At 44.6% G+C, this 18,546-nt stretch overlaps 1 protein-coding gene across 2 annotated transcripts in view; it reads right to left on the bottom strand.

Annotated features, from left to right (window-relative positions):
* HPCAL1 (hippocalcin like 1) overlaps positions 1-18,546 on the bottom strand; it is a 246,800-nt gene that overhangs the window by 54,697 nt on the left and 173,557 nt on the right. Inside the window, exon 1 of one of the 2 annotated variants that reach the window (XM_033937089.1) lies at positions 1,909-2,059. The exons of the other annotated variant lie outside the window; for it this stretch is intronic. Within the exon in view, the coding sequence (XP_033792980.1) occupies positions 1,909-1,962 (54 nt within the window). The 5' untranslated portion in view covers positions 1,963-2,059. Of the gene's footprint in view, positions 1-1,908; positions 2,060-18,546 lie in introns of those variants that run through there. 2 annotated transcript variants of the gene reach the window in all.

Here is an 18,546-nt window from a genome sequence, read left to right as displayed (position 1 = left end):
CTTTGGGAGGTTGCTCAAAGTCTAGGGCATCGAGGAAAGCCTGAGACTTTTTAGAGTCAGACTCTAAGGGAATGGAAAGAGCTGCTGACATCTCCCTAAGGAATTTGGAGAAAGAGGATTGCTCTGGTTTGGAGACGGTGTCGGTCATGGAGGGTTCTTCATCGGTTGACGAAGCATCCTCCTCGGTACCGTGAGGGGAGTCTTCCCACAAATCTGGGTCCCTAACGTCATGGTGCGTACGTTTGGACATCGGTGTGGAGGGCTCGGCATGGCGGGTCTTTGAAGGAGATTTGCCTGAGCGCCCCGAGGCTGTACCGGGTGAGGAAGACTGATGTCGTTCCTGGGACCGGACAGGGTCGGCAGCATCACGGGTATGTACTGCAGGTGTTTCTGCCAAGAGCACCGGCATGGAAGTATAAATCGGTACCGAGGGGGTCGACACCGATGGGACAGTGTGAGGCTTGGACCGGTCCCGTACCGGAAGGTGCGGTGCCAGCAACGCTGGCAACAGTTGTTGGAGCTGTTGTTGCAGCTGCTCCTGTAACTGTGTTTGGAGTATGGCCGCGATGCGGTCGTCCAGGGGAGGCACCGGTACCGCTTTTTTCTTCTTCGGTACCATAGGTGCCGCTCTACGCTCCGGCGATGAGGAGGCCGATGATGAGGCACTCACCAAGATCGGAGCGGAGCGTTTGCGGGGCCGGTGCGGTGCCGGGAGGGCGCTCAAGGGAAGTGGGAGGCTTCTTAGCCGGCTTACCTGGGCCCAACGACCCCGAGGAAGGGTCCGGTGGTGTCGATGTCATCGGTGCCGACTTTTGTGGTGCCGTCAACGTCGCAGCCGGTTCCATGGCAGATCCGGTACCAAACAAAATATTTTGTTGGATCTGCCGATTTTTCAAAGTACACTTTTTAAGCGTAGCACTGCGGGTGCAGGTGTCAGCCCGATGCTCTGGACCCAAGCACTGGAGGCACCAATTGTGTGGGTCGGTGAGGGAGATCGGGCGTGCACACCACTGGCACTTCTTAAAACCCAGTTGAGGGGGCATGAATGGAAACACGGCCTCCGCAAAATCGAACCCGGAGGCCTGTATGGTGGCAACAGGCCCCGCTGGGGCCGCCCTGAAAAAATAAAGAAAACTCGATGAGTTGTTTTTTTTTTTTTTTTTGAAAACAAAAATAAAGGGAATCCAATAAGAAAAAAGGAAAAAAAGTGAAGAAATACGCGAGCGGGAAGGCAAAAATTAGTTTTTCAACGGCCGTTGAAAACACATGCGTCTTCTTCGCTCCGCGGAAACGAAGAAACTGGGGACCACGCTCTCCTCCGTCGGGCGGGAAGGCACTCACGCATGCGCGGTGTGGCCAACTAGAACTTTCTAGTTAAAAAGGTCCGTACCGGGGCTCCGTCGGTGACGTCACCCATGCGTTAAGAATATGCTGCCTGCTTGTCCTGGGATAACAATTGCTGCTGGAAACCCCTCTAATTTATCAACCAAATGCTTCATACAAATACAAATTTTATTTATACACTGCACATATCTTAAACAGTTCATAATGGTGCACAAAAGACCATAACTCAAATACAAAACATTCAGGAAAAACAATAAAAACAAGCCCTTAACGTAAAAGGGAGAGTTGTGATTGGCTAAGATTAAAAACCAGCATTTTCAAGCTCATTATCTGAGGTACTATAGATATCAGATGAAAAATAGCACATTGATACAGATGGCTCAAAACTGTTGCAGCACAACTTGTGTTGAGCCATGATGCACGGATGTTCAATATTGATTCTAATATGTCTTACTGCATTCTGTCCCTGAGTTTAGTCTATGAGGTTTCATTTGAGAGAATGTCCATTCCACAGCTATGTTACTGAATGGGAGAGCCAACAAGGATAAGGCAACTCATACTGACCAGCTGCATCTGTATAATTGATAACATCCACCCAGAATTGTTCAACATCGACATCTTCCATGTTCGGCCAGGAAACAATATTAAGTTTGTTCCATTGTTGTTCAAGAACTCCGAGGTTTCCTTTTCCTGTATACAGTGACAAAAAGGAGAGCTGAGAAAACATGGGATCTTTTGTTCCAAGAATGACCGATGGACTCAGTTCTGTCAATGATTCAACTGCTGGATATTAGCTGGAAGTCGTTGATGTAGCTCCTTTAATAATTCAATCAGGGTAGCCTGACATCGTCGCTTCACATCTTCTGCCATCGATGACTGTTCCAAGTTCACTGCACTGATAAAAAGATAATTTGCTTCACTGTTGACATCATATGCAAGTATTGCTATCCATGTGTTTATCGCAGCTGGTCACATAACCTGGTCCATAATACTATGGATACATATTCATAAGTTCTTTGAGCAGTTTTACTGGACTTGCTTTGTCAAGCTTGAACAGTCTGCTCACTCTGGACAGTTCAAGCGGTATAGGCTGCAGAAATAGAAGGTACAGCTTGTTTTCAGGGTCACTGTACATCTGAAACAACCGTTCTGCAGTGTAATTCCTTTCTTCATCTTTTGCTACCTAAAAATGAAACTTTAGTTCATCATACTGGTCCAGAATGCATTGAACACATGGGGCGATAGACAGCCATCTGGTATCACACAATTTCAAAATTTTAAGTGGTTCTTCACCAACATTTATACAAGAATACATAACTTTGTACTTCTGCTAATGGGCAGTACTTTGAGAACCACCTGTAGGTTTCAGAAATCATAAACTCAACATTTCTAGGCATCACTTTAAGGGCATAGGATGAACTCAGCTGTATGAACATAAGAACATAAGAAGCGCCATCTCCGGATCAGACCTTCGGTCCATCAAGTCCGGCGATCCGCACACACGGAGGCCCTGCTAGGTATACACCTGGCTTATTTTATAGCCAACCATATCTTTATATGCCTCTCTCAAGGAGATATGCATCTAGTTTGCTTTTGAAGCCTAGGACTGTCGATTCCGCAATAATCTCCCCTGGGAGAGTATTCCAGATGTCAACCACTCTCTGTGTGAAGCAGAACTTCCTGATATTAGTCCTGAACTTGCCCCCCCTTAGCTTCATTTCATGTCCTCTTGTCTGTGTCAAATTGGACAATGTAAATAATCTTCTCTGCTCTATTTTGTCGATTCCTTTCAGTATTTTGAAGGTCTCGATCATATCCCCACGCAGTCTCCTTTTCTCAAGGGAGAACAATCCCAGTGTTTTAAGTCGATCCTCATATTCCAGTTTCTCCATACCCTTCACTAGTTTAGTTGCTCGTCTCTGGAATGGCATATTAATTTAATGTAAGCAATATTAGGATTAAGTTCACGAAATCTGGTTGTCACTGAATTGACACTACCGCACATTGTACTGCAGCCATCTGTTGCGAGCTTGTCAGGAGCCAGATTATTCTGTATCAGGTATTTCATTAGTGCAGTAAAAATGACATCAGCTGTTCCAGACTCCAGCAAAACCAAGACAAGAAAAGTTGTCACAATTTTGTGTAGCTTGCAACTATAAAAACGATGCCGAGTTGTTTCTCTGCTGTTACATCTGTACTTTCATCTATAGTGAGCGAGTACAGTGCACACTTTATGTCCATCAATAAGTCTTCATGCATTGAAGGACTAAGAACATGTTTAAACAAAGATGTGCTTTTAGTGTGATGAATTGCTAAGTCTTTTCCAAATATGTCCCGAACTAATTCTCCAAAATGGTTCACAGTAGATATGCTGGAATGATGAGCTATGCGTATAGCCAATTTTAGCTCAGCAATTTTCAATGTTGTGTTGGGTCCTTTTGTGCTGCTATGATATCCATCAAAAAGATTCCTCATCTTCAAAAAAAGTGCAGAATTGTGTCGGTGCTTCTCAGTTAAGCTGAGTGCCTTCAAATCATTATGGTAAGCATGCACTTCAACATCAGCAATATTTGCAAAATGCTTTTGTGTCAGCCGGTACTTTCTGGATCCATCCCTTAAACTCTGCTTCTTTTTCCCTATCTGCACAGTATTTCCTCTCGTACTTGGATCATTTACCCATGATGGTAGGGGTCTGAAGCACTATCAGCCTTAAATTTTGAATGAGTTGGAATCATGAGATGTACTGTACTGTCTTACAGACCAGATGTATCAATTCCTAATTGTTGCATGACATGAGGAGCTATTAAAGCCCTTGTTTTTCCAAGACTTCCCTAAGATTAAGAGAACATAAGAAAAATGTTGTTTGATCCCTAATTGTAAGTTTCAAATCAGAATTTTTTAAAAAATAAACATAGCATAAAAACCTCAGCTTATGATTTCCAGTTGTGTACAAAATTCCCCAGTTTACCAGCGGCTGTGGAACAGAACACTTCTTCCTTTTCTGCTGGCCCAAGCCTGAATGTTTATTTGAACTATGGGGCTATACAGAGGCTGAGGTCCATGCAGTTAAAAGGAACACTCAGGTCTGAGCTGACAGATGAAGAAGAAGTTACTCATTGCTGCTACTACTATTACTATTATTTGCATAATCAATTTGCTTGACTTCTTTGAAGGTGTGAATAACATGTGGATAAAGGCAAGCTGGCTGATGTAGTGTATCTAAATTTCCAGAAAGCTTTTGACAAAGTTCCTCATGAGAGGCTCCTAAGAAAATTAAAGAGTCATGGGATAGGAGGCAATGTTCAATTGTGCATTAAGACAACAGAAAACAGAGGGTAGGGTTAAATGGCCATTTTTCTCAATGGAGGAGGGTAAATAGTGGTGTGCCACAGGGATCAGTACTGGGACCAGTGCTATTTAACTTATTTATAAATGATCTGGAAATTGGAATTACGAGTGAAGTGATTAAATTTGCAGATGACACTAAACTGTTCAAAAGTTGTTAAAAAGCATGCGGACTGTGAAAATCTACAGGAAGATCTTAGGAAATTGGAAGAGTGGGTGTCCAAATAGCAGATGAAATTTAATGTGGACAAATGCAAAGTGATGCAAATTGAGGAGGAATAATTCAAATCATAGTTACTGGATGATAGGGTCCACCCTGTGGATCAGCACTCAAGAAAAAGATCTAGGTGTCATCATAGACAATACACTGAAACCTTTCGCCCAATGTGTGGCGGTGACCAAAATAGCAAACAAGATACTAGGAATTATTAGAAAAGGGTCTGGTATCTCCTCCTTACCAGTCTGGCATCTCTATCCTCCCCTTCCCTTCCCCCGGAAGTCTGGAATCTCTTTCTTGTTTTTCTTCTACATCCCTGCAGTCCAGCATTTCTCTAATGACTACCTCCCTGTGATGCCCCCAGCAACCCCACTGTGTTCCTCTCCTCCATGGGAACTGATAAGGCAGCTACTCTTACATTCTTCAGGCCGCAGTGTGAAGTAAGCACACTGTCTTTGGCGGCCTGGAATATTTCCCTCCGCTACTGCTTTGCTCTAAGTGGGGACAGGAAGCAGTAGCAGAGGGAAAGCTTCCAGGCAGCATGTTTACTTCAGTCATGCTGCCAGTGGCACAAAGAGTGAAAGAGCAGCTGCAGCAATGGATCCTGCCATCCCCAGACCCATCATATCTCCTTTTCACAACTACTCTTTCTCTCCCTCCTTCTCCACCACCCCAGTGTCCATCTCTCCCTTTCTCTTCCCAACTACCTTCCTATCCAGTATCTCTAAACCAGCTTTCTCCACACCACTCCCCTAGATCCAACTTCTCCCCATTTCTTTTCTCTCCCTCCATCCCATTGTCCATCATCTCTCTCCCTCTCCTTTGTTTCCAGGCCCATTATTTCTTCCACTCCTACCCCTCACCCTCAGTTCAGCATATTTCCCTCTCTTTGAACCACCTCCCCCCATGTACTTCAAGAAAGGCCTTTAGGGCACTCGGGGAAATTCCCTCAGCCCCGTGGTTTTACATGTTTTCGGTACTGCGTCAGGGAACCGACAAACAAAGACAGATTTAACTGGAGGTGGTCACTCAGCCAGAGAGAAAGCTGAAAGAATCAGAATAATTTATTACTGCCTGGCTGAGTGTCTTCAACTCCAGTTAAATCTGTCTTTGTTTGTCGGTTCCCTGACGCAGCACCGAAACGTGGCATGTCGGAACCAGTTAGTTGTCCAAGCTAAGTACTAACATTTTTCTATCATAAAACTGCGATAGAAGTTTCAGCATAGCTGCATAAGCTAGCAAATAGAATAATTTATGAATACACGACTTGGAGTGAAGCTTTATTGAACACTGCAATGATTGGTGGGTGAGGCGGAGAGATCAGCCTTCATGTCTGAGCAGAGTTCTATTGCATTTATAATTTGATAATATTTTGAGTTTAAACTCATTTGCTACATCATTTTTGGAGTGACTTTTTATTAGTTACAGTTACTTCTTTAGTCACTCAACAATAATATTATAGTTGAGTCAATTACCCCTGTAGTGTTTATCAACTGGCAACACTGGCAGCCAGCAAGCAAAACAGGTCAGGAGCACTGGTGAGGAAGGGGGAGCAGATGAGGAAGAGGTGCCTGGACCTGTGGAAGGGAGGGCGACAGAGGCCTGTTACCTGTGAGAGAGCAGGGGCAGGAAAGCTGCCGAGACTTTTTTTGTAAGATGACAGCCTGCAAACCCCAGGTGTCAGTCAGATTTCTTAGTTGCCATGGTGACCTGGCACCTGGGGTTTGTCCAGCCCTGTGCTAAAGTAATACAAAGATCTGTTTTTAGAACAATTCACTGATGGGATACTGGTTTGCTGGATGTTATCCATTTAACTTGGTGCAGATTTTTAGCAATTCATGTAGGTTTGCTAAAAATCACACCCAACTTTATTTATTTATTCTTTCTTTATTTATAATTTTCAAATAAAATTCACAAGAACATCTTGCTACATGAAACACAGAGAAGGAAAATATTTCAGAAGAAAAAATTTTCTTACAATATAACCAAATCTTAATCCCCTTTTCTTAGACAGCAATTTCAATAAGGGTAGTCAAACATATTAAGGGAGAAATTAATTACATATCATTTGCAGTAAAGCTTAGTGTGAATCAACGACTAATTCAATAAATCCCTTTTCCATTCATTCCTTGATTTTCTTAATATCTAGAAACTGCTTCAAGTGTTCTGGAGAATAAAAAATATATTTGACACCCAAGTAAGTACCTGATAAGCAAGAAGAAATGTAGCACCTAATTTAATTGTCTCTTGACGCTGAGAGAGGAAATCCTTTCTTCGTTCCTGAGTAGTTTTAGAAACATCGGGATATATCCATACTTTCTGACCTCCAAATAATTTCTGAGAGTTCTTGAAGTATAATTTCAAAATCATATTGGCGTCTTGTTCAAAATCAAAAGACACCAAAAGAGTAGCTGTTAAAGTTTGTTCAAGAAGTAAAGACACATTGTCAAAATCAATCCGAGTCCCTTGACCATTCTTTTTCCCTAAATCCTTTTGTACATCCTTTCTATTTGGCAGATAATATAGTTTATTAATTGGAGGAATATTATTAAGGGAAATTTTTAAATTCTCAGATAGAAACCTCTTAAGATAATCAATAGGTAAAACACCTGGAGCCAAAGGAATATTCAGGAAATGAAGATTTAACCGACGATTATAATTTTCTATCTGTTCAAGTTTCCTATGAATCAAGGTATTATCCTTAATTGTAGCTGCTTCAAATTGTTGTAAATGTGTTATTTCTTCCTGTATTTGCCTGGCTTGGTCTGTAAACTCCGTTTTCATTAAATCCACAGTCTTAATTAAAGTATCATGTTTAGTTGTAATATTAGTTACCTCCTCTGTGGTCTTAGTCATTTTAGTCTCCATTCGTTGTAGCAGCCACCAGATATCATTCAGGGACGCCTCCGTGGGAGCTGATACTTCCTAAGTTCTCTTGGTTGTAACCATCAGCTGTTCTTCCGTTGATGCTGTGCCCTCGTTGGGAGACCCCGTATATCCACTTCCTGGATCACGGCTCTCCTGCCTCAGAGCCCCGGTTACAGCTGGACACGGAGGGTTAAGGGAGGGCAGAGGTGAGAGATGTTTCGAGGCCCAAAAGGGCAATAGGCTCTCCCATGTCTATGTCCAACTCCGGGATATCCAAACCTCCAATTGCTTGTGTCATCGTCAATAGAGCTGAGAAGAAGCGATCGACAGTCTGCTGGGCTGGGATGGACATTAGTGCCGGTGAGGATGCGGCTCTAATCACCCCCTTCCTCTTCGTATGCAGCATAGCGAGAAGCGCTAAAAAAATTCTCTACAATCGCCAGGTAATGAGGGACTCCAGCAGTTGTCGGCTCTTAACTGCGTCTCACTCACAGCTCACACACCACCGCCATCTTGGTTACCCCCACACCCAACTTTAAATAGATAACTTAACCCATTTAAATTTATTCTGCTTATCTGTGCAGTATGACTTGGATGGATATGTCAGTAGCAGCTGAAAAGCTGCTCAATGGAAAATTTTTTATCCTTAATACCAGACCACCATTTATCATGCTCCAAAAATAGGTAATTTAGGCAACTTAGGAAGTAAGTCAATAAGAGGGAGCATATTTTAAGTAGTAAAATATGCGACAGCTTTGGAGTATTTTAATCATTTACTTGTAGATGTGGCAACATACAACCACTTACAGTCTGCCTATCCGCAGTAATCATTATCTCTTTCTCTCTCCGAGAGATCCTACGTGGCTATCCCAGGCCCTCTTGAATTCACCACCTCTTCTGGGAGACTGTTCCATACATCTACCACCCTTTCTGTAAAAACGTATTTCCTTAGATAACTCTGGAGCCTATTACCTTTCAACTTCATCCTATGACCTCTCATTCCAGAGCTTTCTTTCAAATGAGACTCGACTCATGCGCATTTACATTATGTAGGTATTTAAACGTCTCTTAACATATCTCCCCTCTCCCGCCTTTCCTCTAAAGTATACAAATTAAAATCTTTAAGTCCCCATACTCCTTATGATGAAGACCACGCATCATTTTAGTAGCCTTCCTCTGAACAGACTCAATCCTTTTTATATCTTTTTGAAGGTATGGCCTCCAGAATTGTACACAATATTCTAAATGAGGTCTCATTAAAGTCTTATACAGGGGCATCAATCAATACCTCCTTTTTCCTACTGGTCATACCTCTCCCTATGCAACCTAGCATTCTTCTAGCTTTCACCATCACCTTTTCAACCTGTTTAGCCACCTTAATATTATCATATACAATCACGCCCAAGTCCCGCTCTTCTGTCGTGCACAAAAGTTCTTCATCCCCTAAACTGTACCGTTCCCTTGGGTTTTTGCAGTCCAAGCGCAAGACCTTCTTAGCATTAAATTTTAGCTGACAAATTTCAATTATTCTTCAAGCTTCGTCAGGTCTTTCTTCATGTTATTCACACCATCCTGGGAGTCTACTCTATTGCAGATTTTGGTATCATCTGCAAAGAGGCAAATCTTATCCGATAGCCCTTAGGCAATATCGTTTATAAAAATGTTAAAAAAGAACAGGCCCAAGAATAGAACGTTGAGGCACACCACTGGTAACATCCCTTTCCTCAGAGCGATCTCCATTGATCACTACCCTCTGTCACCTTCCACTCAACTAGTTCTTGACCCAGCCTGTCACTTTGGGACCCATCCCGAGGGCACTAAGTTTGTTTATTAGATATCTGTGTGGAACACTGTCAAAGGCTTTGCTAAAATCTAAATACACACATCTAGCGCACACCTTCTATCCAATTCTCTGGTCACCCAGTCAAATAAATCGATCAGATTTGTCTGACATGACCTACCTCTAGTGAATCCGTGTTGCCTCTAGTCATGTAATCCACAGGATTCCAGAAACTTCACCATTCTGTTTTAATTTACTTTCCACAGAAGTCGGACTTACCGGCCTGTAATTCCCTACTTCTTTCTTACTTCCACTTTTGTGGAGAGGGACCACATCCCACTCTGGCATTTGCCTTGGTAAAAATCTGGAATGACCTCCCCTCAGAAATTAGACTCCTCTCCTCTTTGACATGTTTTAGAAAAACTTTGAAGATGTATTTGTTTAAGAAAATCCGCACGCAACCCAACGAAAAAACTGTCCTCCTGCCGCAGGAAGGAACTTCGGGCCGCGTGGGAGTCCAGCTCCGCCTCCCGAAGCCCCCTGCAGAGCAGCTCACACAGCTCTTCTCTTCAGGGCAGCCTCACTGAAACCGGGAGCTGCCCCAACGAAAAAACTGTCCTCCTGCCGCAGGAAGGAACTTCGGGCCGCGTGGGAGTCCAGCTCCGCCTCCCGAAGCCCCCTGCAGAGCAGCTCACACAGCTCTTCTCTTCAGGGCAGCCCCACTGAAACCGGGAGCCGCCCCAACGAAAAAACTGTCCTCCTGCCGCAGGAAGGAACTTCGGGCCGCGTGGGAGTCCAGCTCCGCCTCCCGAAGCCCCCTGCAGAGCAGCTCACACAGCTCTTCTCTTCAGGGCAGCCCCACTGAAACCGGGAGCTGCCCCAACGAAAAAACTGTCCTCCTGCCGCAGGAAGGAACTTCGGGCCACGTGAGAGTCCAGCTCCGCCCGAATCCCCTGCGAGTTTCATTGTTTTTTCTTCAGGAGCAGCCCTCTGCCATCGGGTGCTGATCCTCACATTCAACCTGCGACTCGGGCCGCGTGGGAGCCCTGCTCCGCCCTCGAATCCCCTGCTAACTTCACCGGATTTCTTCAGGAGCAGCCCTCTGCCATCGGGTGCTGCTCCTAACTTCAACTTGAGACTCGGGCCGCATGGGAGCCCTGCTCCGCCCCCAAAACCCCTACAGTTTCGCCTGACCTCCTCAGGAGCAGCTCCCCTGCCTTCGGGTGCTGCTCCTCACTTCTCAGCCCGGCAACTTCGGGCAGCTGCCCGTGCCCAACTTTCTAACTGGCAACGTGTACATTTAACTTGACCCCCCCAGGTCGGCAAATCCCAAAAAAAATAAAAAAATAAAAAATAAAAAAATTTTAAACCGACCCCAGGATACACTCCTTGTCTTATCTTTAACTGCACTGCCTGTTTCTTTCAACTCTCTCTTCCCCTTCCCCTCCTCCTGGCAAATTCTCTGACTAACCCCTTCTCATTGGCCCACCTGACTCCAACCATTAAGCCTTCACTCTGGCCCCTTATCCTCCCTTCTCCTCTCCCTCACAAATACTTTCCACTCTCAAAAACCTCTCCCCCCAAACTCTCTCGATACCACATTCATTAACAACACCTGTCCTGGCCTCAGAATCCCCACGCTAGTACCCACCAGACCCCATCACTTCAAAAAACACCGAGGAGTTAACCTCACCTCCTTGAAACCTGTTACCCCAGCAAACCTACCCAACCTTACCTCAGACTCTCTCACCCCAGTCCCTACCCTCTATTGTAACGCCAGATCCATCAGAAATAAGACCCAAATAATAAGAGATTTACTCGAGGATCGTGATCCGGGTTTTCTGTGCATCTCTGAATCATGGATCGAAAAAGATGACTTACTCACTCAAAATGAACTCTGTCCCCCAGGCTACCATGGTCTTTTCTCCCCTAGAATAAACTGGAAAGGAGGAGGTCTTGCCCTTCTCTACAAATCATTCTTTAATGTTGAGCTTCTTGAAAAGGGCAGCCATCCTTCCTTAGAATTCATGTTAGCTTCAATAAATGACGAACTTCATCCCCACCCATTAGGCATCCTGTTACTTTACCGCCCTCCCATCCCCTGGAACAAATCCTCTGAAATTGTTCTTGAGACCATAACAAGGGCCTATCTAAAATTCCAAAGACTACTGATTATTGGCGACATAAACCTTCACCTAGAGGACAACACCAACAAGGACACAACTGATTTCAAAGACTTCCTCATTTCTTTAGGCTTCACCGCCCCACCGCCCACCCCTACCCACGAAAAGGGGCACTCCATCGACATCATCAGTTTCTTGACCTGACTGAGCACAAAACCTCCACTGTTGAGACCCGTTGGGAACCTGTCCCCTGGTCTGATCACCTCCTAGGCTCTTTTTGCCTCCCTGTCTTCATGTCAGTCCTTGGTACCCCTACCCGAGCCTCAAACTCCATCACCTACCGCAAAAAAAATCAATAGTGAACTATTCTGGTCCCAGTTCCTCAACAAATTCCCTCCTCTTCCCACTCACACGGACCCAGACGCATTCTGGCACAACTGGGTGACTCTTTCGGAAACCACGTACTGTGCTCTTGCCCCTCTAGCCACTAAATCCATCTCCTACTCTCACAAGGCCCCCTGGTATCTCCCATACCACAGGGAATTAAAACAGAAATGCTGAGCCCTAGAGCGAAGATGGAAAAAATCGAAATCCCCTTCAGATAGGCAATCCTGGAGAGAAAACATCAAATCCTACAACTCCGTACTAAAAAAAGCTAGGAAGATCTTCTATGGAGATAAAATCTCCAGATCAAAAAACCAAAACAGTACACTCTTCCACATCTGGCGAAACCTAACTTCTAAAAACGACTCCTCCCCCTCCCCCACCCTCCCATCTCCAAATGACTTAGCCAATTTTTTCAACGAGAAGATCACTACCATAAAGAGTTCGTTCCCCCCAGCTATCTCTTACAACTCTCTTCCTCTGAAAGACTCCGACCCTATCCCTGCTGACAGATCATGGACTACTTTCGAACCTGTATCCGAGCCCCAGATCTCTAAACTCTGCCTCAAACTTAAATCCTGCAAGTGCATCCTAGATCCTTTCCCATCTTACCTCTACGAAAACATCCCAGCGCAGGCCATCTCTTCCCTTACAAACCTTATAAACAAAGCTTTACTATCGGGCCTGTTCTCCTCAGAAATGGGCCACATTGCCTTATCCCCTCTTCTGAAAAAAGCCGATCTTGACCCTTCCTTACCATCGAACTACCGCCCCATAGCCAACATCCCTCTTTTAACAAAACTTCTGGAGACCATAGTCGCTACCCAGTTCTCCTCTTACCTAGAGAGATTCTCCATCCTCCAACACTACCAATTCGGATTTAGGCCCAACTTCAGCACCGAGTCCCTCCTAGTTTCCTTAATCTCAAAGGTGCAACAACTACACGCCCGAAACAAATTTGCTGTTCTCCTACAGTTCGATCTCTCCGCAGCTTTCGACGTCGTGCACCACGACATACTAATCTACCAACTTTCCGAGATAGGAATAGACTCCTTTGTCCTAAAGTGGTTCTCAAACTTCCTTTGCGCACGTTCCTACATTGTCAACACAAACGGCTCCAAATCCGCTTCGTGGACACCATTCTGCGGGGTCCCACAGGGTTCTCCCCTATCCCCTATCCTCTTCAACATGTATATGACCTCCCTGAAGCTTCTCAAACTATCCCCCCTTGAAACAATATACACATATGCAGACGATATCCTTATCCTCCTCGAAACAGACCAGAACCTTACAAACCTCCAAGAGAACATCACCTCATGCATAATGAGACTTCATGCCTGGTCCCTCTCTGTTCAGATGAAATTAAATGAATCAAAGACAAAACTACTCTGGCTCGGCCCAAAGTTAGTACACCTGCCCACCCTCTTCACTCTACCCACAGGTCCCGCTCTTCACCTTGAGTTCTCAAGCAAGGTCCTCGGCATCATTATCGATTCCTCCCTCTCCCTCAACGATCACCTGAATTCCTTGGCAAAATCATGTTTTTTCAGCCTCCACATGCTGAGGAAAGTTAGATCCTATTTCCACCAAAAACACTTTACCGTCCTGGTACAATCCATCATCTTATCCAAACTCGATTACTGTAATGCCATTTACCTATGCCTAACAAAAAAAAGTCTTCACAGACTCCAGCTCATCCAGAATACTGCGGCCAAATTGATTTTTGCTAAACGCAAATTTGATCACGTCTCCCCCTTACTTACCAATCTTCACTGGCTCCCTGTACTTTCCAGAATTCACTTCAAATGCTCCTGTCTGGCTTTCAAGATAATTCATGGCATCCTTCCGCCACTAATCCCTCTATCCTTCCTCGCCCAAACGCCTGCTACCACCAGATCCGCCCACAGACATAAACTATCCTTCCCCTCTCTACATGGCATCCCCCACGCAGGCAAACTGGGAAGATCCCTCCTCTCCAAAATCACGGGCCTTTGGAATGATCTCACTATCCCGCTGCCGAACCTGGGCACCCTCCAACTGTTCCGAAAACAACTGAAAACCTGGCTTTTCTCTAATATATAACATCTCCTGCTTACTTCCCCTCTTTTTCATATGCTCTTGTAAACTCTCTCTCCCCTCTCTTCTTGTATTTTTAAGCTTTGTAAACCGTGTCGAGCTCCGCTTCCGTGGAGATGATGCGGTATATAAACTTAAGGCTTAGTTTAGTTTAGTTTAACTGATAAATAAGGGATTATAATAGATGAATTTTCTGTCCAATTATTGTTTTTCTTTGCCCTCTTGGGTTAATTTTGTAAACCGGATTGAGTCCCTTTTGGGAATGACCCGGTATATAAGACAAAGGACTGGATTAGATCTGCCCTTCTCTAGTCCTCCGGTACCATTCGTAACTCTAGAGACTCATTGAAAAGGTCAGTCAGTGGAGCCACCAGAACTTCCCTAAGTTCCTTCAGCACCCTGGTATGTACACCATCCAGCCTCATCGCCTTTTATCTACCTTTATTTTAGCTAGCTCCTCCTGAACACAACCCTCTGAGAATTGATCAGGGTCTATTACTTTTCCATCCCTATGCACATTTGTCTTCTGCGATCCTGCTCCCAGCGCTTCAGCCGTGAAGACAGAACAGAAATATTTATTAAGCAATTCAGCCTTTTCTTTATCAGCTTCTACATATTTCCCCCCTTCACCTTTGAGTCTCATAATGCCACTTTTGCACTTCTTCCTATCACTAATATACCTAAAAAATATCTTGTCTCCCTGTTTTACCATGTCAGCTATGTTTTCTTCTATTTGCATCTTTACTTTCCTGACTACACGACCAGCCTCTCTTAACTTTTCCAGATATTTTTGCCTGTCTTCCTCTTTCTGTGAAAGCTAACCTCTTATTCCTTACCTTCTCAGCTACTACTTTTGAGAACCAAAGCGGCCTTTTTTTCCTCTTACTTGCCTCACAAAAAGGTTTGTCGTCCTTACAATTGCACCTTTCAGTTTTGCCTACCGCATTTCTACTCCTTCCAGATGTTCCAATCCAGACAATAATTCCTTGATGTAATTCCCCAAAGTTAGTTTTTTAAAAGTCTAGAACCTTTGCTTTTGAATGAGCCCTCTCTATACCCATCTTAATATTAAACCGTACCATGCAGTGATCACTGGATGCCAGATCACCCACTGTAACATCAGAAACATTTTCCCTGTTTGTTAGCACTAAGTCCAGTATGACCCCATCCCACGTGGGTTCCATTACCAACTGCTGGAACAGTTCTCCTTGTAGAGAATCCAGAATCTCCCTACTTCTAGAAGAATATTGACTAAGTATGCACCACTCGTACTTTGCCAGTGGGCATGCACATGTGTGGGATTTGGGTGGAGCATACAAGTATACATGTAGATTATAAAATACTATAAATTTATGCAAGCAATAGTCAAAATTAACAAATAACAATTTGAGCAGCTACATTTCTTCAGCTTGGAAAAATGATGACTGAGGGGAGATATGATTGAAGTTTACAAAATCCTGAGTGGAGTAGAACTGGTACAAGTGGATAGATTTTTCACTCCGTCAAAAATCACAAAGACTAGGGGACACTCAAAGTTACAGGGAAATACTTTTACAACTAATAGGAGGAAATTTTTTTTCACTCAGAGAATAGTTAAGCTCTGGAATGCGTCGCCAGAGGATGTGGTAAGAGCGGATAGCATAGCTGATTTTAAGAAAGGTTTGGACAACTTCCTGGAGGAAAAGTCCATAGTCTGCTATTGAGAAAGACAAGGGGGAAGCCACTGCTTGCCCTGATTTGGTAGCATGGAATATTGCTACATCTTGGGTTTTGGCTAGGTACTAGTGACCTGGATTGGCCACTGTGAGAACGGGCTACTGGGCTTGATGGACCATTGGTCTGACCCAGTAAGGCAATTCTTATGTTCTTATGGTCAGTAGTGACATAAAATATGAATGCTTTTAAAATTAGAAAAGGAAAAAAGTGCTTAACAGCGGTAATTCAATTACAGGGTACAGATGGGGGATTGGGACTTATATATAGCTTTTTTGTAGTTACATAACCACACTCAATGCAGTTTACATACAGGTACTTCAAGCATTTTCCCTCTCTATCCCGGTGGGTTCACAATCTAGTGTACCTGATCAGTGGAGGATTAAGTGACTTACCCAGGGACACAAGAAGCAGTATGGGGTTTGAATCCACAACCTCAGGGTTCTGAGGCTGTAGTTCTAATCACTATGGTAAAATTATGTTCTTACCTGTTAATTTTCTTTCCTTTAGAAGCAGCAGATGAATCCAGAGACCAATGGGATAGCTCACATCTATCAGCAGGTGGAGATAGAGAAACTGATTAACAGGTGTACTTATTTGCTGGCACTCCTCCTGTCTCATCAGTATAGCTCCTTGCCCAAGCACATTTAACCATCAATAGGTATAGCATGTAAAAAAACTTCTTTCCCAGAACATATCGCAAACAACAATGATACAGAATACAATCATTAAGAACACCCAATCACTAAACGTCGCATACGAAACAACCGACAACCAAATACCAGAAAGGGTGGGGCTCTGGATTCATCTGCTGCTTCTAAAGGAAAAAAAATTAACAGGTAAGAACATAATTTTACCTTCCTTAGCAAAGCAGCAGATGAATCCAGAGACCAATGGGATGTAGCAAAGCAATCCTTAATCTGGGTGGGAAGCAAACGCCGCCTTCGCAACGACCGAAGCATTAAAAAACCCCTATCGCATGTGCCCGCACATCCATGCAGAGACGCGGAGAGAAGGTACTCTCGGAAGACCAGTTAGCCGTGAGACAAATCTCCTCCAAGGCAAAAAACCTCTGGGCCGAGCCCAAGAAGCAGCCATCGCTCCAGCGGAATGGTCATGAAGTTCAATCGCCACCCGCTCCCCCGCCAGTAGGCAAGCATAAAGAATGTCCTCCTGGACCTAATGAGAGAAGTAGGCATCGGACACCGCCATACGCCTGAGGCGTCCCTTGAAGAATATCAAAAGGAGATATAAACAACTAACAGTTGATAGAACCGAGCTCGCGGAGAACTCGACATACGTATCAAAAAATTGTAGTGAATAAAAGCACTACTCCCAATATCCCCTCCCAGGAAGAAGGAAGGAAAAAGCGAGCCTGACGGAAAAGAAAAGATGACACCCTCCTAGAAAGAAATAGTGGTACCAGCCGAACTGATACCCCATATTTTGGAAATCCGACATAGGAATACCCGTTGAACCAGGCCTGCCACATAGAAGATTGCAGAGCTGAAGCCATGGCCACAAGAACACTCTGCTCAACGGCACAGCCCTTTGGAATCCCCAAAGGACAAGGAGGAAATAAAGCCTTCGGTAAACTGCGAAGACATACGTGAGGAATGTACTCCAAATCTTGCTCTTCATGAGGTGCCTGAACATACCGCACTCTGTTTAGGGACTGAACTACATAAAGCTGAGAAGGAAACGAAGAGCAACCTACCCAGTCCTTGTAACCAGCCAAGAAAGGCTCCAGAAGCGGAAGAGAATTGAACGCTAAGCCCTTGGCAATACACTTGTGTCAAAAAAGGAACTCTGGAGTGGTTCAAACGTGAAGAAGCGCCCAAGAAAGGAAAAAACCCTCCAACAGGAAGCAGAAGCCACAGGAGAAGTCCGTAGCACCTGGATAAGAGAAGAAACAACCATCTTCGCATAACCCATACATGTCAGCCAAGCTTAACCAAAAAACTAGGTTGTAATACTAAAGTAGTACAATATCCATGTGGATCGGACCCTAGGCGGGCAAAGCCGGAGACGCCAGGAAACTTCCTAGTCCAGCTGTCGAAAGACTCATCAAATCCGCATATTAACGATGGCGCCGCCAATCCAGAGATTCTACAAATACTGTGCCCAGAAAGCGAGCTCGAAATGGCAAAACCAAGCCATCATCAGCCAGCGGAAAACACTGAAAAAGAGGAGGCAGAGGCGAGAAAGGAGTCATGGAGCCACCCCCTCTAACTCCCACTCCCTGGGCCTGCTGAAGAAGCTAGGAAGCTTAGAATTGAGAGACGAGGCCATGAGGTCTAGGACAAGGAGATCTCACGTCCAGAAAAAGCGCTAGAACGCCTGAGCCACAACACTCAACATCCAGGATGGAGAAGATTACACTATTACCCACATGCACACTTTCCAGAGCGTACACAGCGCTGTACACTGGAACCTACAAGAAAATGGGCCATGCTCAGATTCCGCAGAGAGAAAGTCTATCCAAACCCTGCCAACAGAAGATGAAGATGAAAGCCCCCCCATTGAAGCAAACCAACTTCACCTGCCAACTGAGGACAACACCTACTGCCTAAGCTGTAGAGAAATACCCCCATCCTAATACTGACCAAATGATCGGCGGTCATGAGCTAGTCCAGCAAAGACCGAGGCATGCCTTGAAAAGCGAAATCGCTCTGAGCCACCAAACATATAGAGCG

This window comes from Geotrypetes seraphini, chromosome 3 (genome assembly GCF_902459505.1).
Source record: "Geotrypetes seraphini chromosome 3, aGeoSer1.1, whole genome shotgun sequence".
NCBI lineage: Eukaryota > Metazoa > Chordata > Amphibia > Gymnophiona > Dermophiidae > Geotrypetes > Geotrypetes seraphini.
This window is presented reverse-complemented; position numbering and strand designations above follow the sequence as displayed.